General features: G+C 38.2%; 1 protein-coding gene across 1 annotated transcript in view; it reads right to left on the reverse strand.

Moving 5' to 3' along the window:
• lrriq1 (leucine-rich repeats and IQ motif containing 1) overlaps positions 1–23,702 on the reverse strand; it is a 63,849-nt gene that overhangs the window by 31,616 nt on the left and 8,531 nt on the right. Inside the window, exons 11-19 of the mRNA XM_041794537.1 lie at positions 23,499–23,649; positions 22,021–22,214; positions 21,004–21,131; positions 20,421–20,494; positions 18,313–18,406; positions 10,123–10,302; positions 4,109–4,564; positions 3,403–3,586; positions 638–763 (exon numbers count right to left, since the gene is read on the reverse strand). Of these exons, the coding sequence (XP_041650471.1) occupies positions 638–763; positions 3,403–3,586; positions 4,109–4,564; positions 10,123–10,302; positions 18,313–18,406; positions 20,421–20,494; positions 21,004–21,131; positions 22,021–22,214; positions 23,499–23,649 (1,587 nt within the window). The remainder of the gene's footprint in view (positions 1–637; positions 764–3,402; positions 3,587–4,108; positions 4,565–10,122; positions 10,303–18,312; positions 18,407–20,420; positions 20,495–21,003; positions 21,132–22,020; positions 22,215–23,498; positions 23,650–23,702) is intronic.

Here is a 23,702-nt window from a genome sequence, read left to right on the forward strand (position 1 = left end):
GATCCAAACTGTAGGTCAACACAGTTTTGGTGCATAGTGCAGCCAGTCAGTAAAGGGAGTTCTAAATCTTTTGGCCTTACTTCAGAAGAGTTGCTGCACTGTTCATTCGATTTAACAGTTTATGCGAGGAACAGTTCAGTGAGGTAAATTCTCCACAAAGGTAACAATAAGGAAAGAGGATACTGAGATAATAATGTGTTTATCCTCAACAGCTCTTTTAGGTAGACATAAACACTAAATAATCCTTCAGTTCATGAAATCTATTTTCTAACCTAGCTAAGAGCATTTGTTTACAGTAGGATGCATATTTCCTTCTCTCCTGTAGGCATGGATTTCAGTCTTAATGATGTTTTTCACACTGTTTGCCTCTTATTCCAGTGCCTACATGTTTATACCTGTTAGTTTAAACCGATATGCTTTTTAGTTCAAGTACATATATCTATGCCTACATATGCTCCCTTGCATTCTAGTGCTAAATTTTGTGTGTATGGAGTGACTTTTAGGATTATATATCACTGCATTTTGTAGTTTTTAATATATCACCTCTATGCAGCTTTGAATGTCTGACTGGTTGAGGGGTAAGGAGTCGCTGAACCATAAACGTGAGAGTGAGGATCACATGAACTTGAGTGCATACCTCATCAAAGACAAATTCATCTACGTCCACCTCCTCGAAGGTGTCATCCTCTCCGATGTCCATGCATGTGACGGCAGCCAGAGCAGATGTGAGCCTCCTCCTCAGAGTGAAACCCCTCCAAACAGCCTGGAGGTACAAAGAGAAAAAATGGCAGAAAACCTAGCATGAATCACAGGCAAACGTAAATATTGTGTGTTATCCCATTAGGGAGATAAAACATGTTAACCTCTCTTTTAATTGCTGAGTGTTCTGCTGTCTGAACTCTGCGTGACTCTGGGCTGCTCTGAGACAAATGGAGCACCAGTGTGCCTCTAAATCCTCCAATTCCCAATGGGCTTGGGGAGTGGGGGGGGCACACTTCACTTCAAGTTGAGCGGAGCAGGAATCCTAAAACTCTTACTACCACACGTCTTTGGAATCTGATTAATCACTCTGTATCCCCCAAACATGCACATGCACTACCCCACTACACCAGAACCCCCACTCTCTACCTAAGAGAGCCCTAGAGGATCATCAAACACTTTCTGTGTTCAAAAGGGACTTGGGAGAAGTGGTGAGTAGCATGTTTTTCAGAACAGCAGCCTACACCTACAGTGTATGCAGAGGATTAAGCCAGTAAGACTCCACAGCATGTATGAGGCCTGAAGATGAATGTTCCAGGGTGAAAAAGTACATTTACAGATACCCAATATGTGGAAGTCACTCCAGTCATCAGCCACATCATTAAATATTTTCAGTTGTAGCATTAATGTCCAATGCTATACATTGACAGGATAATAAGCAGTCTCTTGTCCATCCTAAACTATGCTGTTAAATACTGAATTATTTAACTAAAACTTCAACCCACAAAGAATGAGTCAACAAATGTGATAACCTTTATTTATTAATTTATTCTGCCAATCATGAGGCAAAAGTGTTAAACATCCACCCATCAAATTTACACACACATTTTTTTTCGTTTTGATTAACATAAGTTAATGAAATCAGTTATTACTGGTATGGTTGGAGGAAGGATTATTTGTGGCTGTTATATAGCATGAAAGCAAAGACTGACATCCTACACCATAAGGCATGGAAAACTGTGATGAGTATTTTTACTGACTTTTCATAGACTCCATTATTAACCAAAACACTGAGAATATTATACAAATATACATTATTTGCAGCTTTAAGGAGGATGGCATTTAATCTTTATGGCTAGACAGACTCTAGTGCAGATTCTTGATCATTTAAAACATCACATTTGTGCCACCATCTTACATTAAGAAATATGCTGGAGTGCATTTACAAAATGACAAACATGTTCAATGATCTGTGAGTATGCTGTACTGAAAACAAAGCTTTAAAAGAAATCCATGAAAAATTTAGAGACACATTTCGTTTTTTGAAGCAGGCTGTAAACCAGTTTACTACTGGTGTAAAAAGGCTTTCTAAGATGTGTTGTGTACGTGACTTCCAGTGTTCCTGCAGCCAGCCTTAAGTGAACACTCTCTGTATTGCAATTTTTTGCACTTCCACATTGGCTTTATTTTTCAGGACCGGAGGTTGCCGCTTGGTTTTGACACTTTGTCATGCTCAACCGCATATTTGATAGCATGTTCAAAATGTAGTGCTGTCAGCCGGTTTACAAGAAAAAAAAATCAGATTAATCATGGGCTTTGTAATTAATTAACACTAATTGATCGTATATATCGATCATTTTAGAAAGACTGCACTACTGGTAGATTAAAAAAATAATAGTAACAAAACAATCAGAAAGGACATGTTTCTGAATAGCATCAAAACTTTTTATTAGCTGAGTGTGCAGACAGAGGGGATATTGTCCATTTACTAATCAATATGGGTTGGTGTTAATCTTTAGAATATGGATTTTAACCATAAAAAAAAAAAAAAAAATAAGAGTACAGAGAATTTTTACATGTGTTCCAATCAAAGTGATGATGGCATCAGAATGTAAAAATTTTTACAACATTACTAAAAACTATCTTAATTTTCAATTTCATTTCAAATCACACATCTTTAAGTCTATAATGACCATGTCAGGCAAGTCTTACCAGTGGCTAAATATGGGAATCAAATTAATGCAAATTGGTGTATTTTATGAAACTGACTTTTAGATTTATTTATTAAATTTGCGCTGCATTGGCATGTAAATGTGGTCTGAAACCAAAACTTAGAGGAAGAAGACTGTTTCAAAGAGCTGATTCCATGAAATACAGTGTTCAACACTGTTAAACATTAAGAAATACGCAAAAGTGCATGTACAAAATGACTAAATGATATTCAGTGACCCCCAGGTAATGTGACAGCATGTACACATCTTCAGATCAGTTTAGTTCCTCTCTTTTAAAAGTCAACATTAAGCTAAGAGGTTGTCTAAACAAAACTTCTTTGTTATGCTTTTATTTTGTAATTTCTACTATCTTTAGCTAAAGGTACTTTACTTCCTGCTTGAAAGATAATATGGAACTTCTGGTAGATCAAAAGTAACAACTCCAGCTTAACTATGGGAAATAAGAATTTGCTACAGATAGAAAAATAAATAAAGATGACTAAAAGGAACAGTAAAAGTGTGAAATGCTTAATATCAGAAGGTACAGATTACTTCAGACATGTCTGCCTTAATTGCATCATCATTAATGATGATGGATGATTAATGGTGACTGTTAGCATATCGTGGCACAAATCTGCTAATTGGACATAAACTCCTTTAAAGAGGGTTAAAAAGGAGGTTCCAGTTTTTAAAGTAATATTAATCGTATTACCTGGATGATAGTTGCTGCATAATGTTGGCCAAGAACGCTCCTGTTATTAAAGGAAGGTCCTGACTCTGGCTTTCCTCCATCTCCTCCTCCTCCTCCTACCCTCTCAGCTGTGGATGAGCCGCCGATGTTCCCACATCTCTGCCAGTATTTCCTCCACATCTGCTGAATCACGACTGCTGCTCTGCTGCTCCAGAAAGAACACACACATGGGCAAATACACACACAGAGAGGGATTTACATGATGTCATAACACCTTTGTCTTTCAAAAACAAAAATTTATTTCTGAGCCGACATCTGGAGTGCAGGACCCTGGGGAGTTAAAGCCTGCCAGAGTCACCCTTCACATGAAAGATCTATCGTCCTCCCAAAGATAGCGCAGTGTTAATGATGAAGCTGCGTGTTAAAATGAATAAGATGTTCAACATCTTCTGCTATAAATCACACAGAGGAGGTTCCAATGATGACAAATGCTCCACAACAGAAACTAATAAAATGCTGAGCTGCAATAAAAAGAATGATATAAAAAAACAACAAGGCTGTAAGCCAGTAGTGTCTACTCATGTTCTGTGGAAAAGAAATAACTTGGAGGCTTTCTGTGAAAACACAACAGCGGCTGATCTCTCTTATCTGCTGTCAGCAGTGTAATGTTTAATAGAATGGACGCACGCAAGAGGACACTGTCAACTAAAAACATTTTGTGAATTACTTTTGGAGGTTGAGGTCTTGATGGTTGGAGACAGAATCCACTTTGTGTTTGGATGAAGACTCCTTTTCTTTTATTGTTGAGGAGTCAACACTGCCAGAGTTGGCTTCACTCACTGTTAGCCTTGTCTTCAGACCTGTACTAACAGTACTCAGTGCATCATGTGGCCTCTCTGCAGCTGGATTCTCCTCTAAAGTCCAGTAGCTGCATCTGATATTATCCTTTCTTGGAATGAACACTGGAGGTTTCTCAGTATCTTCCGTTTCCGTTTGTTTCTCAGTACTGATACAGCCAACATTAGCAGTCTCCTCCAGTGTTGTTTGGCCTGCAGCCTTGTGTTTGTCTGCCACAGTGGCGTCACCATATTCATGGGCGAATCTCTGGTCCTCAGCCAGCTGCAGAGCCTCAGTGAAGTGTCTGCAGGAGATCTTGACAGCACCCAGGAGAGATGAGGCCTTACTGCAGATAAACAAAAATAAAAAAAAAAATGTTTTAATTTGAATGCTTACTTACTTCAGTGTATTTGAATGTAATGTAGACCACTGATGGTTCCATTAAAGGCTCATTTATGCTTCCTTTATGTACACTCTGACTCAAGGATGAACTAAAAAAATTTTGGACATCTAAGGTCATGGTCATCTTGCCTCATGTTCCACTCTGACTGAAGGTAGAGCAGAATATGCAAAGTTCATTGTGAAAGATAAGACTGATTTGGTTTTGGAGGTCAAAGGTTATAATCTGGCATGCCAGATAGACTGTATCACAAATCAAGGGAGTTTTGCAGGAAAAAAGAGAAGGCAGCAGGTGGGCTGGAGATGGCCAAGAAATACTGGAGAAACCTGGAGTGTTGGAAGGTATGGTCTTCCCTTACTTTCGCTCCTTATATTTTCTGTCTTATCTAATAAAGGCAAATGCCAAAAAAACAATCTTTAAAACAATCTAAAAAAAAAAAAAAAATCAGTGTCGTTCATTTTCAACTAGCATGACCAATTCACAAATGGCACAATATACGGAAGAACTGAGAGTAATCAGAGATAAAAATGTTCTTTCTTTGTTTCAGATCATACTAACATTATTGATCACCCGTTGAGAAAGAAACAGTAAACATCTTGCTGTGATGGTTGCCTTTAAAGACCCTGTAAGGTAAAATCATTTTAAGTATCATAACAGAGATTTGAGCCATAGCCAGGCAGCTGCCCTCTGCTCATAAGGTCAACATTCATTTCGTAGCATTTTTTAAACCTGAGAGGATCCTAAGTGGGTGTGGCTTCAGCTCACTCAACAGACATGCCCACACCGTCCTGGAGCAGATTTTACTGCCTCATTTTTCATGATTTTGGAGCTTAATTTATAAACTTATAGATGTTTTATTTGACTAAAATTTGATTTAGGGGTTCATAACACAGTGACCTATCATACAACAAACCTAAATACAGATTTGTTTTCACTTTTCAGGGCCTTTAAGTTGTTTGTTCCTGGGACCTCATTCAAAGCCCTTGAATGTTAAATGTAAGGGGATGGGTTTTGAATTGATTTTTGGAGAACAGTAATTCATATGACAGTGGCAAGATCATTGTCCTGAGCAATACTTTAGTAAAAAATCTGAGTTTTGAATCACTGATTCAGAAAAAGACTAAATTTTTTACTCATAAGAGGTGAATTCATTACAGTTCAGATATCATTACCATACAAAAAGCAAAATAGTTTTTTTAAAAAGGAAAGATTTTTGCTATAATCAGGAAACTACAAAAAAAATCCATTATCTTTCCTCACCAGGCTGTAAGTAAACATTGTAAATCAGTAAATTTGTAGCGTAGGGAATCCAATCATTAAGGAAAACAAAATAGAAACCTTCTGATATCAGTCATGAGTCATAGGGTAGCCAGGTTTATATAACACTTAATAAATAATGCAGAGAAGTTTAATTCAGCTTTTTTATTTTGATGGATAAATTTAATCATTCTGCTGCTGCAGAGAAATTGAATAATGAACTTATTGGATATCAGACTTTCTGACATTTACCCCTCATGTTGATGAGTTCATCCGAGGTAACATGAGAGATCTAAGTGAGTGCATCCCCTTATACCATATAATGTCTCTTTCACTGAGGGGATAAACTGACTACAAAGCCACTTCAATGGAAACTTAATGAATCTATTACCAAAGCTCTGCCCCCCTCCCCCTCCTGAAGCCTGAGGGGAGCAGAGACACTTCAGTGCCCAGCCAGTCTGGAGGACCACTAGCCTCAGGTAGTGGAGCTTCTTCTCTACAAAGACACAGCTCTTCAGTCTCAGTGGGACAAGAGAGGGAGAAGTCGGGAGGTTTGAAAGGATTGTGACCCCCCCTGACCCAAGCTTCAGTACCTGCTGGTTCACTGCAGGGTCACTATCAACATGTAGCCTATACCCCTGATACAAGAGCTCAGGAATAAGTACAAAGAAAAGAAGCTCTTAAAGCTGCAGGGGAAATGACCTGTTTAGCATGCATGGAAACAGGGCTTTTGATTTCATATGCATTTGTCTTTGGCTCATGTGATGGTCTCGCCTCTCTGTTGTGTTCTGTTGTTGTTGTCGTTATTACTACTGTGGTAAAATCTGCATTATAGCTATTATTTTTTAATTATTAGCACATTGTATTCCTCAGAGCACTTGGTGGTTCATGCCTACAAAAGGGCCGTCAAAGGAAACTTCACTTTACTTCCTTGCCATATTGATCATTACAAACCTGCATTTAACATTTATCGGTGCTAATTTAACACCCACTGCTGTTAATTGTGTTCTTGAACTGCTTTTTATACTGTCTTCTCATGTTCTAATGATGTTTAAACCACCTTTTTGTCATTTTTCTGCGTTTTAGGGCCTCAGAAAAGAGGACAGAGAGAAGTGGATAGAATAAGAAATGGGGATGAGAGAGTGAGATATGCAGGAAAGGAACCACAGGCCAGAACTGAACCTGCACCACCTGTGTACATGGGACAAAGTGAAAACAGAACTTTGATTTTTTTTGCAAATTAATCAAAATAATAAAACTGAAATATCACATTGACATAAGTATTCAGACCCTTAACAACACTTGAAATTTAGCTCAGGTGCCTCCCATTTCCCTTAATCTTTGCTGGGACGTTTCTACACTTTGACTGAAGTCCACCTGTGGTAAATTGAAAGAAGTTTGGCACAACCAGGAGTCTACTAAGAGCTGGTTGCCTGGCCAAACATGCAGAATTGATGCTCAGTGCCAGCATAAGAAGCATCGCCTATTTTACAAATGGAGGTTTGGGCTGGGTGTGAAACAAAGTCAGCATTCATGGAAGAGGAATGCCAGTCATGCTCAGTCAAAGATCAACAATGTCTTTTTGCTGTACACAGCATATGCAGTCTTTGATGTGTAATCTGTAAGAATGTTTTACATCGCCATCTAAGGTATGTTGAAGCAAAGGGCCAGAAAAGAACATGGAAGATGATTTGTCTTCCACTGCACTTATGAGTGCTGGGCATTTGATTGAGTTTCAATTTCAACTACAATTTTGGATTCCCACAATCATGAAAATAAGATAATTGTGATCAAACGATTACCATGCCACACTTGTTTAGGCCATAGGTTTTGTTATTTTGTACATTTTTATGCGTTTTTTGTGACATTTTGGCCGTGCAAGCAATTCAGTCACTCCAGAACATTCACCTTGTTGTCTTTAAACTATTTCTGTGTAGCTTTTGCCCTATGCTTCGAGTCATTGTCTTTCTGGAAAATAAATCTTATCCCAAGCTATGCAGGCAGGCTGCCGAGAAGCATTCCCAAAACATGATGCTGCCAACACCGTGCTTCACAGTGGGGATCGTATGTTTGTGGTGATGTGCAGTGTTTGGTGTCTGCCAAACATAGCATTTTGTCTGATAACCAAACAGCACCATTTTGGTCTCATCAGACCAAAGAACTTTCTTCCACTTGACCATGGAGTCTACAATATGCTTTTTGGCGAACTCTAGCCAAAATTTAATGTGAGTTTTCTTCAGCAGTGGCTTTCTCTTTTCCACTCTCCCATAAAGCTTTGACTGGTGAAGAACCTGGACAACAGTTGTTGTATGCAGAGTCTCTCCCATCTCAGCTGCTGATGGTGGCCTCTCTCAAAAGTCTCCTTCTTGCACGGTCACTCAGTTTGTGAGGACTGCCTGATGTAGGCAGATTCACACGTGGCATATTCCTTCCATTTCTTGATGATGGATTTAACTGAACTCTGGGGGATTTTCAGTGGAATTTTTTTTGTAGTCATCCCCTGACTTTTACTTTTAAATAACTTTTTCTCTGAGTAGCTTGGAGTGTTCTTTTGTCTTTACGGTGTAGCAGTAGCCAGGAATACTGACGAAGATGATTTTGGCTATAATGTAGCAGCCCTGGCATTTATTCTTCAGTGTGTCTTTAAGAAGCTTTTGCACTGTTAGGTGGTGAAGGATTTTTTAAAGATAATACAAAATATCACTTAGGAAAAGCAAGATACCCTAACAACTATTTTTTTGTACTTTCTCACTTTATTTGGTGTGTTTCATTATCACAGTCACAAAATTATTTGTTTTAGAAGATTTGGTTGAATTTGTCTTAAACAAAATAGTTTGCATTGATAGAGACAGACATCTTGGTTGCCTTGCCTTGATGCTTGAATTTTGCCACATCTAATAAAACTATATCTGTGAGTAACTGAGGTATTTTGTAAGGACCTTGGGTTTAAGCCTCCGCCCTACACCATGTAGAGAAAGCTGTGAAACCATACGCCTGACTAACCCCATGGTTCCCCACCTTACAGTCTGCAGCAGACTGACGTGTGGCACTCTTCTCACCTCCTCTACACCCCAGTCAGACACGAGGTCAGGCCGGGGGTTAAATGGCTGTGTCGGTCCTTGCGAAGCCGCCAGAATGGCTTATTGTCCAGAGGCCAGGGGGGTAGAGGGCACACGGTGAGGGGTGAAGCAGAGAGAGCGCCACGCTACCCCTAAGCCATAGGAGTCCTCAGTGTGACCCGCACGGGCGGGGGCAGCCACGTTTCATCTTTTGTGCTGTGTAATTTGAAGGGGTCATGAAGATAAGCAGAAAGTTGACCACTGTTTTAAGTGTTGGTGGTCCGCCCTGCACAGCAGTGTCAATGTGTGTGGAGGCCGATGACATCGAAGGAGTAGTGAAAATAGATGGACGTTGTCTTTGGGCTCACTATGCCCTGTGTATCAGACATAACAAGAGGATAGCTAACATTCCTGACAGCGTGTCTGTCTCTCTGACAGGCTGATCAGCCCAAGATAAAAAGAGCAGTAAGACCCTTATTAATAGGTCAGAAGTCGTGTTTGCCCTTTGAATCTAGTGATGTGTGCAATTAAACCTTTCTCATGATTATTTGTTGCTTTTTCTACCACTTTTTCTTCTCTATTATCCTTAGAAGTTAAATCAATCAAGAATACAGTGATGTTAAGATTTTTTTTGTTTATTGTTAAAAATGATGAAAAAGGCAATGTTTTCTCTTTCAAGGAAGAAATGTAGATTTTTTCGCCACAATTAAGTGTTACTCGATGTGGAGAAGTGTGACGAGTCACAAGAAGAGACAAAGATGTTGAAAATACAATTATAAGTTGCATTCACAACTCCCTTTTCTCTATAAGCAGAACCAGAAAATAATTTTTAAAAGACAAATTCCCTTTTCCTTCCCATCAGCTGCTTCCAAGAGGCTTTAAAAACCTACCCTCTAATGTCTCAGTTTACCAAGACAGATGATGTAAGTGTGTTTTCTAACTAAGCGTAAAATCAGCGGTACAAATAGTTGATCCCTGCTGTCAGTAACAGAGAAACTATCATGATGAAAACAAGGCTATATGAGTAAGCAACAAGCACCTAAAATCACAGTTCTCCACTCAATTGTACCACAACTTTAAAAAATTAAGAGTTACTTTTTGGCTCAGACAATTTTTCTGTCAATCTGGAGAAGCAAAGCACCCCGACAGACAGTACATCTACACAAGCAGCAGTTGTTTATCCCTTACCTGAGCTCCCTGCAGAGCTGCAGCTCTAAATCATGAGTCTGTTGAATCTGAGCCTGACAAAATGCTAGGAAGCTGCCTGAGGCCAAGCTGACCTGCTGAACAGCAGGAAGCGATGTAGCGGAGCCTGTCTCCTGGTCATCAGTGGCTCTCAGAGCAGGAAGCGCTTTCCGAAGAGTGGATCTGAAAAAGACAGCAAAATAGAAAAGATATCTGAGGTCAAACACTCATTATTTGTATTTTTTCCCATGATAAACCGAATGTTTTACAGTAGACTTTGGTTATGCCACTGCAACTTCTCCCTCAGGACATATAAGGAAATCAAACAGTGAAACAGTTATGTGCAGATTTTGTGCAGATTGTAAGGTAAAATGTGACAACATAGTCAAGAAAATGCAGATAGTATTTGTTACTGTAATATGTAAATAAAGCTTTCTTTTGGATGCTAGCAGTGTTAACATTAACAGACTCTTTAATACACTTGACAAAGGCTTCACTGCAAAGCTGCTATTTATCTGCAAAATCCTGTAAAATGTTAACAAGTATCAGCCCAGGCTTCAGCTTCAACAGCCTCCTCCTCCACCACTTCTAAGAAAACTTGCATTTAACCGTCACTTATGTGCACACATCACTCAAACACTTAACTTGCTAGTTAGGGACACAGTGGAGCGCACAAATACTGTAGCTCAACAGACCAGAACAAAAAGAAGCGGGCAGACAGATGTCAGATCAGGTGGAGTTTATTAGGCATCTCACCTTCCCTGCTTGTGACTAAGGATAAAAAACAAAAACAGAAAAAGTAGCCCTCAACCTTTTTTTGCCAAATATAAAAAAACTGAAAACAGCTACAAAATTAAAGACCTTATGGTCTTGCATCCAAGCCTTTATTTTTAGCTGCACGCTGAGGTCAGCCCTTCATATGTGTCTGTATGTGACTGATACTTTCAGAGCTATACATCCAGAGTTGCGCTATGGGCAGGGTTTCACTGTACTGAAAGCCATCTGTAATGGCTGCCTCCACTGCAATGATTACCTTGGATCAAGCTTTAGCAATGCATTCATCTTTCTAGAACTGGACCCCGTTTCTCTATAAAATAAAGAATAAAAACAACCCTAAAAGCTTTCCATATTGTAAAAGCTTTCAGTGTTGCTCTCAATGCTTGTTTTAAAAATAAATGCTGTCCAGTCCTGACAAAAGTGCTGCTGTGGCTAATTCCAAGCTAATCACTCCACCAGCAGCCATTGTATACAAGCATTCACACAAGAAGTTACTCTTTCCCTGTAACTTTCACATAGTCATGCCAAAGCAGGTTGGCAGGAGAGTGAAAACACCTTTTACAATATGGAAAGCTTTTAGGGTTGTTTTTATTCTTTATTCTGTGGAATGAGCATGATGTGATAGTTATGGGGGAAAGGGTTAGTTGTTTTCAGTAGTTGCATACAATGCCTGATAGTGAGGTGATTAGCTCAGACTTAGCCACTGCGACAGTTTGGACAGAACTGGACAACATGTCTTTATTAAACCAAGGGCAGGGAGCAACACTGCAAGCTTTCTGTGACAGAAAAGATGTTTTCGCTCTACTCCCGGTCTGTTTCAGCATGGGTTTGCGACCGTTACAGTGGGGTTCTCCAGTGTTTCCAGGGGCTGTTGCCGTGGAAGCCGTTAGCTCGGATGTAGCTATAGGAAAGCAGCAGAATAATAGGAACTGGACTGCATTTCTTTTTAAAAAAAGTGCAAAAAAGTCACACCAACAGCTTGTCTTGGCACAGAAGTTGTTTTGGCCCGTCTTCCAAGCGTCTATGGTATCAACTTTACATGATGCTCCGCCATTAACAGTCTAAGGTAGTGGTGGCCATGACAAGTTCCTTTTTCCTGCAGTTAAGCTAATGAGACATTCTTTGACTAACCTGAAGTACATTATTTTCTTTCAAAATAAAAGTAGGCCTGTATCCAAACAGGAATCAACTACCCTAAGTTTAAGACAGTACAAAAATCCAAAATTAAAACACAAGTAGTTTTTAATGCAAAACAATGGAATGTAACAAAAGATTAAATTAATTGCAATTAACTACAGAAGGTCTGGGATTAACCGCAATTAACAATTGGTTTGGTCCCACTGTGGCCCCTTATCCCAAATGCTGTCTAGTGTACGGAGTTCACTGTTTAATTTTTCCTCTATACATTCATCTATTCTATAAGAGTTGCTGCTGCACCCTCCCATCTAATCTACCACAAGTTATTAACTTTCATGGTAACTCTTTTATACAAACTCAACAAATGGTCATTTTAATCAGCCTTTCCAGTGGCTGGGATCCCTGAATGACTGTTAGTCCAGGGGAGAGGTAAAGGCTGCCTGAGGCTAAGGATGTCCACACAGAGGAATCCCAACTATCTGCCAGAGAAACAGACTCAGAGCGTCCACCAGAGGAGGCCAAATGTGGTCTGCGTTCAGTGGGAAAATGTGGAGCTGGAAACTCCACAGGACACTGGGGAGCGGCAACAATAAAATCTGTAAAAAAAAGATACAAGCCTTCAGGCTATGAAGGCGAATTTTAAAACATTTTGAGCAACTGTGTTTTTCAGAACTGATTCCCAGAGCAGCATATGCTCTTAAATGTTGTCTGCTGTGTCACCAGATGAGGAGAAAACATGTGTTAAGAGCTTCTGAGCAGCTTATTATGTGTTCTTTCTAAAAGAAATGGACTCATACTGCATCACTTTGTGTGAATGTCTCATAATATTTAAAAAGTCATTTAGATTTTCATGGGTGGATTTTGCTTTCTCTGAAGTCTTTCTCTGGTTATTAAAAACATAGCTCCATGTTATTGTTAGGGTCAGTTGGTCCCTATTGTCGATGCACTATAAACTAATAATACAACTAATACAACAACCTGAACTAGAAAAAAATTAAGTATTGTCATTTTGCTTCAGGTGGCCTTTTTGATTGAGTTTTTTAACCCTTGCAGAGGATTTAAAACCATATAAATTGTTAATGTACTATTCTGAGAGCATGCAGAGTTCTCCTGACCCTCCTGCCACCATGAGAAAAAGACATGACCGCAAAAGGACAGGATCTGTGTTTTCTCAGAGGGTTTTTGATGTGGCCAACTTGGTCTTTCTGACACAGATCGGGATTAGATTCCAACCCTTCGGGCATGTAGTCTGGCTGGCTGGATAGCTGTCTTCAACTGAAGCTCCAAACCCAAATAGGACCTTTGCATCGTTTCATGAGCTCATTGAGGTGGGAAAGTAATTCAATTCAGGGTTAGACGCCACTTAGACACACTTGGGAGAACGCAGAGTAGACCTGTGTATTTGTGTAATAATTAGACGGCATCAGCCATGGATGCTTGCAGTGGATGACTCTTTAAAAAAAGGGACAGTGAGTTCTGCATGTTTTACTGCTATAACCTTTGGACTGTGTTCAGCCATTTTAATAATATTTCTGAGGCATAAATCTGTTTTCTGTGGGGTATAGGGCTGTGCAATATGGACCAAAAATCATACCTCAATACATTTACCTGACTGACACTAAAACAAAATGTATTAATGTTTATAGATTTTCATTTTCTGTTAAGAAGCAAAAAACAGTCATTACAGTTCCAAAATGACCAGATTTAAATACAGATCCAAATACATAGAAACTTCTTTAAAACCACAGCAATAAAAATAAGTCTCCGACCAAACTCCTACACTCACACTGTCTAAATTGGATTTCTACATATTGATCTTCACTACTTTAATGATCAGTGCTATCAACAAGAACTGAAATCCCATGATCTTCAGTCACATTTTCAACCAAAACAGAAAAACAAAATGCCTAAATTGCACAAATGCATTGGCAACATTTAAAAAATCCCTTGCTCCTAACCAGTTCTACCCGCTTTTACAAATGCTGCCAATGTATCTGTGCAACATTGACAGTGTGCAGGACTTTTCTTTCTTTTATCAAAAACAAAAAACTATAAACTACAGAATATCAGGTGTTTTGCCAGGTTTCTTTTTTATTTCTATGGACTCAAGCAGGTATAAAAATCATTTGTTTTTAACCACTAAAATAAAGGCTCCCAAGTTTAATGAACAGTTTGTATATTAAACAGCCTGTTGGCTCTCAATCAAAACAATTACAAAAGGTGGCAAGTGTTTTTGAAATGTGGACTCTGTTCAGCAGCAAAGGGCACTCCATAATGTGTGTAGTAAATATTTAACCAGTGCTTTGGTTTCATAGATGAATTTCACAATGAGGGAGAAAAACTGTTAAAAGTGCCCTTCCTGGTTGAACTACACAGCCAAAACATTTCTCGTTTGCATCACAAACCAGAAAGGGCAAGAAGCAAGCAGCTGAATTGGGCACACTGAGAGAGCAGGCATGGTCTCAACTCAACTTGAAAATGTTTAGTGGGGCCACAACCCAATGGTGCTGGGACAAAAGGGAAGCTTTCAGTAGCAGGCCCACCTGTGTTGCATTTCATCAGGAAGTCTTCAGTTCCCCTTCACTTTTTGCATATTTTTTATGTTGCAGCCTGATGCTGCAGTTGAAAAAAACAATATTTTATTCTCATTATGCTACATTCAGTACCAGAACGGGCAATAAGCACCTTCCACCAGCCAAATGAGGGTACTTTCAAGCAGTGTCAGGGGGATTTGCTTAACTTACCAGCCACTGCAGCAGGTACATAAAAGTAACCTGACCTAACAGAGTGATTTTGCTACATTAAACTGCATAAATCAAACTTTTTTTCTTGCTTGTTCCCACTGGCATTAAAGGTAAAGCCTAGCAAACCGACCTGCTCTCTGACCAAAAAAAAGCCTGGCTCCTCCTCCCATGGCAGAGCTGTCAAATGTTAAAAGGTGGTTGTGTTGACTCACAATCACGTAAAAGTTGTTATCCAACTACTATATTTGCTGAAGATGTGACAGACAAACACAAGTTGGTTCAATCACAAGTCCAAGAAAGTCCAACAAAGCCTGAATTTTGGCATGAGGCTATTGGAAATGCCATAAAAAATGTATCAAATTGTAGCAAGTCTAAAACTTAAACCGCAGGAATTTACATGCCCATGTAGAAAGCACAGCAAAACAAATCATGGTTGAATACAGGACAAACTGGTCAAAAAAATGCGGTTTACAATGATCAACAGTTTGGATTTTTTTGTGCAACAACTCCTTTTTCTTTAATAGCCTGTAACTTGAATACTGTAAGCCTTGATTTTGCTATTATGCCTCATCTAATAATACTGCTTGTTAAAATACAGTGGCTGTTTAGAAATGTTAGTGGCTATTAGATATCTGTCTTATCCCCACACAGGATCTCTTGATCACTAAGAGTGATCATCAGGTTCTTGGTCACCACTCTTACTTGAGCCCTCCTCTCCCTATTGCTCTGTTTGGCTCGCCAACCAGCTCTTGGAATAGTCCACGTTGTGCCAATCTTCTTCCATTTCAGATTTATGGAGGCCACTGTGCTCTTGGAAACATTCAGTGCCACAGAATGTTTTTGTAGCCTTCTCCAGATGTGTGACTTTCTACAATCATGTCTCTGAGCTTTGCAAGCAGATTATTTGACCTCATGGCTTGGTGTTTGCTTTGAAATGCATTGTCAGCTATAAGGCCTTCTGTAGAGAGGTGTGTGTGTGTTTTCAATTCATGTCCAATCAATTAAACTGACTCCAGTCAAGGTGTAGAAACACCTCAGCAAAGACTAAGAGAAATGGGAGGAACCTGGGCTAAATTTCAAGTGTTTTTTGCAAAGGATCTGAACATTTATGTCAATGTGATATTTCTTTTTTTTTCTATTTCAATTAATTTGCAAAAAATTCCAAAAATTAGTTTTTATTCATCATAATGGGATACTGAATGTAGATTAATAAAAAAATAGATTTTAATGGACTGTAGCATCAGGCTGCAACTGAATACTTTCTGAATGCACTGTATGTAGCAGTCTCCAGTCAATGATTAAGAAGTTGTATTTGTCAGAGTGGCTCCATCATGACAACCACTGTTAAAAGACTCCTCTCATTACAACTATATGAATAAAGAATTTCTTTCCCTTTGAAAATTGTTGGAGATATTTGAATTAATATTTGAATCAACAAAAACTATGACATATGAGTAGTCTTTTATTAAGATTAATATAGATGTTTCAGTGTAAAAATTCAGCATTTTGGGATGTATGGCAGAGCGGTTAGTTCACATCCCTTGTATGTAGGCGACCCAGGTTCAAGTCTCTTTCACTCCATTCCCTCTCTCATCCCCGTTTCTGACTCTATCCACTGTCCTATACCTACAATAAAGGCAACAAAGCCCCAAAAGTAAATTTGTAAAAAAGATTCTACACACTATAGCTGTGAAGAAAATAAATAGAATTATAATTTCCCCACTTAAACTAAACATTTCAGACAGATTAGCTTATTTTCAGTAAGCATGTAACTGTGTTTCTCTATGAACCCTGGCATCTATTTCTTTTACCAATCAACATGAAGTATATCAATACAAAAAATATTGTTTTATCCTACCTCTCATTTAAAACTATACCGATATGTCTTAAAAATCAGACATAATTCCCAGCCCTAGGTACACAGTGTATGTGCAGAGACTGGTTAAATTTAACCAAATATATGAACCTCATAATTCCTAAGAAGAAAGTAAAAGTGTCACTTTTAAATGCTGTTAACCTTTCTTTCCATTTCTCCTTGCATCTATTGCTACACTGACTATACTTGGACATGAACATGAACCTTTCTTAAATTGATATAAATGTCTCTCCTCCTTTCTGAGGGAAACACTGTTCTCTGCTCACATTCCTCCATCCTCCTTCTCCAGCACAAGTCCGTATTTCATTTAGTGAAGACTTCCTCCAAAACACATGCTCTTAAAGTGGCCTCTGATTAATCAGGCCTGGTGTTTTCTTCTTCCACGTCTCCTGGATCAGGGGCAGCCTACGGGGAGTGTAAGTCTTAGCGCTTGCCTTTTGGTGCTTTAATTTAGCCGGTGTTTTCACTGGCTCAAGATGAAAGGGCTGGGGCATGAGGGTGGAAATACAGAGGGTTAATTCCACTGTTGGCACTGGGAGGTTAAGAAAAGTTCAATGAAATATAAAGGTAATGTTTCAGCTAAGGCTTAGGACGGGTCTAAGAGTAAGCCATGTTTTTAGGGACAGTGATTTACCATGGAAAAAAGAATCTACCAAGAAAAGGGGGATTTTTTTCTTATTCAACCTGTAAGCATTGTTGAACCAAACGGCCCCAAGTTCGCAAGAGAAATGTTTCTCTTGTCTAGCTGACCTTAAGTCTCCTCAGTTATTGTTTTGATAGTTAAACTTTTTCAAAGGTCCAAAAAATGACAGAAGAAGCCCTCCCAATACAAAAGCATAGATGGAGTTCTCTAAACAACCAACGACTTTTCAAACCAAAACACTTACTGGATATTTGGAGGGGCGAGTTAAGTATAGTTTTTCATATTTTGCCGTTACTAACTGGGCGTGAGTAGCTCTGAGGAGCCAAACAATTTAGCGAACTAGTAACAGCTGACATCATAGCTCATGACAGGCCAACAGAGGCATGAAAATTGTAAGTGGTCATTGCATATTTTTCATGTAAACTCACAGCAACTGTTGTAACATCCCTAAAATATTTGGGCATGATAAGTGAAAGAGCAAATTGAACTGGAAAGATAATTGATTTTTCTGTTGTATCAATATTTTGGGGAATTACCAGCACTTAGAGCGAAGTGCGTACACACGGGTGTCAGTGGCACGTTGCAGTAATCTAATAGCGGACGCGGATCACAGTGCTAATCCAGGGAAGTGGACAGGAAGGCCTGCGTTCTGCTGGAATGTTTAGACTACCTCAGCCAATAGACCGAATTTGTGATAGAGAAATGGAGGCTTTTCATTGGTATGCTCCTTTGAACATCCGTCACAGTGAGTGAGTGATATTTCAGAGCAAAGGAAGCTGAAACTAAAACTTTAGTTTAAGGAATTTCCCAGATAGAACTACGGAAATTTCTTATTACACTATCTTGATTTAAAGCTGAGTAGCAGGCGCTGCGGAGGCGAGAGAAAGAGTGCTAATGTTGGAGTCAAGAAAACTATAGGGAACGCTTCAAACAGCTAAATTTGTTTGACAAACATGCAGATGAGTGAAAAACAATGCTTCTGCTCCCAGCAAACAGCAACCCTATCAATGCCTTACCTCCAACCGTTCTCCTGCTGGAGAGGATTCCCTGTGAGGTGGAGCTCTCGGAGGAACTGACAGCCCTCCAGACTCTCACACACGTTCTGGAGCTCTAAAAGAGAAAAAAACGTGACCTAGTCAGAGTGGATTTTTCACCAGCTTCACATCTAATTATGTAAAGATAAATCAACTTGGTAAACAAACAGAGAGGTATTCCAAAGACCCAAACTCACTAACAATACGGGTATATTATGATGTACTTAATTAGATGCTATGGAATATGTAGCCAAACAAAAAGGTTTTAATTGATTGCATGGGATCATATATTAAACAAAAAAAAACATTTTATTGATGCAGGATGCCTGAATTTTAAAGATATCTTATATGCTGATATTTACAAATTCCTATTAGCCAGTTCTGATATATCAATATAGTTCAGCGAGAGAAAGATTTCACTGTTGTAGCCTGTTGGTCCTGCCTAAAAGTCTACAAACGTTTTCACATAGCTAACATTAACAGAAAATGTATTGGCTTAATAAATCAGTAGAAAAGTCATATCTGCCAATACCAACAACATGTCATTAATATATTGCTTTATAATAAATTTGCAGCAATTGTAATTTTTCTGTTGAGATGCAAATAGCTGATTTCACAAAGAGCTAGTGTCACATTAACCTCCTGAGACCTGAGCTTTTGTTTGGAATACATTTTTAGTTTTTCCCACTTATTTGGGATCAGTAGGACCTGATAAGTAAAACACCTAAGCCTTATCTTTGAAAGGGAAGTATTTTTTACCAAAAAGGATGTCTGCATAAGAGGACAACAGGCTTATCTTACAACACAAAAAATGTAGCTAGATTTTTACAGTTATTCTAATACATTGTGGTGGTGCTTTGGCCAGTTGGTAGGGGGCCATTTAGTCAGTGCGAAATAGTGTCAGTCAATGAGAGATGTATGGTGTAGTCATTTTGCTAATGATGAACCACAAGAACCTGTTAAGAGCAGGTATGAAGTAAATTTCAACTAAAAGTTCTGAAGGTTGCAGAAAAATTCCTTCATACTTATTAGATTCCAAAAACCTAAACAAATACCCTAAATTCCCTAATTTTTTTTATCACAGTTCCAAAAATTTCTGTAAAAATTCAAAAATTAATTTAAAGAATACCCCAAAATGTCATATTATTTATTTATTCATTTATTTGCTAGTGTTTGTGCATAAGAAATTAGAAGTGACATAACCACAATATTCCCAAGGGAAGTACACAAGTGAGTTTGTGCAGGTGAAGTAAGGCAACCCAAGGTAGGCTTATATTAAAACCTCACCATGTCATGTATTAATCATTTTAATACAAGAAATGGTTGATACATTATAAATCCTCTGATATTTTCCTCAAAGATGTCCTCAAATATTTTCTAAACGTTTCAGTGAACTTTTCTGAAAAAGCCTAAAGATTTCATAAATTTCCTAAAAATTTCAAGCAAATTCCCCCCAAAAATTTATAAATAAATCACCTCAAAATTCCATAGGAAATTCTGTAAAATTTCCAACAATTTCACCCAAAAATCCAAACAAATTCCATTAAAAAATCCATAAAAAATTCAGGAAGGATCTTGACCCCCATCGCCCGAAAATTATGAGAAGTTTCCAAATAAATTTCTCAAATTCCCATAAAAGTACCTAAAATTGACATACCAAGCCACTGCCTAAAAACAAACTTCAAAACAAACAAATTTCCAAAAACTTTCAAGAAAATACTTGACATTTTCAAAGCAAATTCTACAGATATTTCAAGAATATTTTTTAAACTTTTATGGAAATTCTGGACGATTATCTCTAGAAATCTAGGCAGAAATATTTCTTCTAGAAAAGTCAACATGGTACAAGGTCCTCATTTGTACATGCAGAGTCTCAGAAGGTTATATTAGCAATGATCGTTATGTTCCAAAATTTAAATTACACATGGCTTGACACAAGAGGGTACTGAAATTGAAATCAGCAAAACTAAAGGGAAATTGAAATAAGTAAAATATACATCATATCTTTACATAACATACAAAGAAGCAGTTGTTTTGCTTTAACTTGAGGATTTTGATTTAATATCAAACAAACCTAGGTATTCTGTTACCTGACAAGCAGTTGAATCGAAGATCAAGATTTTGAAGAGACACAAAATCCGACATGGAGGGCAGCTGGGTAATTCTACAAAACACATAGAAAAATAATAACCAATTTGAAACAACATTAATGCAACATTGATGCAGCTGTTGAGCACAAAAACATTCAGGAATTACATAACCGATTCTGAAGTTTCCTCAGTTGCAGTTTTTATGTACTATTTATCAATAAAATAGACAGCAAAAAATTTAAATAATTCATTATTCTTTTCTATATTTAAGTATAAAATACAAGCCTTATGTTAAGGATGTTAAAGGACTTGGATGCAGACACATCTAAACATAGATCTTCTGTTTGATATGTTTATGAATATAGTCATTTTTAATACATACGTCATGGTTTACTTCTTATCTATGTATTAGAATATATTCATGTTAATTATGTTTTATTTAGATTTGACCTGCCCTTGACTAGGATTTTCTTACAAAAAGGTTTATTTTGTCCCAAGTTTTCCTCCTGGTTGAGTAGAGGTTGAATAAAAAACATGGTACAGAGGAGACAGATGTAAAGTAGTACAGTGGGATACAATGTACCTGTTTTGGGCCACAGAGAGATGTTGCATGAGTGGAAGCCAGCAGGTATTAAGGTCCAGCAGGGAGGAGATGCTGTTGTCTTCCAGATGCAGCTCTCGGAGGAGGACGTGGTTGTTCAGACTGGGGGGCTGATGGACAAACAAGGTGAAGATGTCACTGTGGGATTAGACTAACTGTGCGCTGCTGTTCTTGCTCCTGCTAGACCAGCTTTGCCAAAATGACCTCGTCCATCTTCATCAGCTGTCACAGTCTTGTTGTGTTTACAGTCATTAAAGTAAACCTCTGCTCCGATGAAGGAGTTTATACAAAATACTTAGGATGCAGAAGGTAACAAACACCCTGTTAGTGTTTGTATCTATTCCTTTTGACGTTCATTCTTATTTATTTTCTTGACGTTTAGCTATCAAGCAACATGTTAGTATCCCCCAGGAAAAGTATAAGTTTGAGAAATTTGATTTCTCTTTTTCATTTTCTTAAAATATGAATTATTTACAAAAAATAAAATTAAGAACGCATTTATTTAGATTTGCCTGCGACAAGGCCCAATCTATTGTGGGTGCTCTTACTATCTTATTTATTATCATTCATAAACACTTTTCATGCTGTAGTTTGATGTTTACATAACATTTAAGTCCAACTACAAATTGACTAACTTGTAAATTGAATTAATATGGTCTTATTGTAATTTATGTAGGGAAATATTCAGGTTGGAAAAACCTGTGGGACATCACATATATTTATTGTATGAAGATATACTTATTTGAAATACATATTTTACAAAAAGTGAATTTTCCTTTTACCAAGTGTCTGCTAAATGAGATTAAAATCGTTTCCTGCTGTTTTGCAGATCTTAAATGGGAGATCTTAAAAACAAATTATTGAAATGCCTACAAGATGAATCAGATGGATCAAGTTCATTGAAACCCATTGAGAATGAAGCCTATTATTTCCCCTAAACATCATAATCCATTTCTATAAATATCTCATAGTGTCAGAGCCAGTGATCAGCTGTTTCACCTCTGTGAGGCTGTTGGCTCTCAGGTCCAGTGTGTTGAGTAAAGCATTGTTCTCCAAACCCTCCACCCTGACCAGGTGGTTGTGTGAGCAGGTCAGGTGGAGAAGGGTGTAAACGTCTCTAAGTCCTTTAGTGCTGATCAGCTGATTATGATCCAGAGACAACTTCTGCAGTCTCCTCAAAGACTCCAGACCAGCTATGGAGAAGAAATATAAAGCACATAGAAAAGTATGTAAGCAAATAGCATGAAACTTAAAGATGAGATAAGAATCCAGGAGCTGTTCTGGTTCCAGAGTAGGTCAAAAAAAGTGCTCTGCTGACTAAATGTACTTGTCAATGTGTTTAACCTCCTGTCTGGCCTATAACTTTTTATGACTTCAGCCTCAGGGTTGACCTAAAGTAATAAATCACTTCTCAAAGCATTTTGTGGTAAAGCCAATATTTTCAATGCCCGAAAAGAAGAGAGATGCTGCCCTCTTGTGGATTGACAGGACCTAGCAAGAGATTCAGCTTTATCAAGACGCAGCCACAGGACATCTATGGCTGCTATCATAGACATCGCTACATCTTTTTTGTTGGGAGACTGTTCCTCAGTCTCCAAACAATAATTACAGTATAAATAATCATTTGGGTTTTTTGAGACCACCGGGGGTGATAAACAGCACTTTTTTAGAGGGTTTCCAAAATGTTTTGATCAATTTCTCCATGTTTAAATGAGAAACATGGTTTGAATGTCCTCTGAATCTACAGACTCTACGCTTTCCATTCTGCCCTCTCCTGTGTACGGTGTCCATTTTAGGATATCCTCAGGTCTCAGACTCAGGTTTCAAATCTCAAAAAAAAAGCATCAGGTCTCAGTAAAAAGCCGACAGCTTTCATGAAAACATGAGTCCGATCGATAGATATATACATGTAGATGTTGAATTTTTTAAATTTTGCTAAGTGCATTAAGGGATAGCACCACCCCAAATGGGATAAGCAGCATGTAGGAGGGATGTATGGATGGTTTAATGGATATGTTTTCAAGCATCTTGTACATGAACTCACCCAAGCATATAGACTTCTAAATACCAACTCGTAAATTGCTTGGACTGAAAAAAAAAGGAAGACCTCCTGAAGGCACAGGAAAGAATAGGCACAGGGTGTTCCAAAGAAAGCAGGGAAAGAAAAGAGAGCAAGCCAGATAAAAGGTCCTGATAAATGCTCATCAACTAATAATAAGTAAATACATTAATTAAGTCTTTTATGGTATGATAATAACATTTTGGAACATGCTACAAACATGCATTACCTGCAACCCTTGAGGCTAAGCCCCTCCTGTCTTTCAATCCTTGTGGCATTAGTGGCTGCTACAGAAACATTAATAGATAATAATAAATACACTGTAACTTTCTAGAGACTCCCATATGGCACAGTCACATACAACAAAAACTCTTTAAACTTATGCTAATGTTTCAAAGACATATAAGTGATTTCTCACCAATGCGTGTGATGGAGTTGTGTGAGAGCTCCAGAGTGTCCAAATTCTCTGCACCAGTTAAACCATGGATGGACGTTAGGTTGTTGTGGCTGAGTTTAAGAACTCTTAAACATTTCATGTTTTCACAGTCCACAAACGAGATGTCATTTTCCTGTTAAAAAATAAAAGATCTTTAAACACACAAAATTTTCCACTGATATTTTC

Source organism: Cheilinus undulatus, linkage group 9 (genome assembly GCF_018320785.1).
Source record: "Cheilinus undulatus linkage group 9, ASM1832078v1, whole genome shotgun sequence".
In the NCBI taxonomy this organism is placed as follows: Eukaryota; Metazoa; Chordata; class Actinopteri; order Labriformes; family Labridae; genus Cheilinus; species Cheilinus undulatus.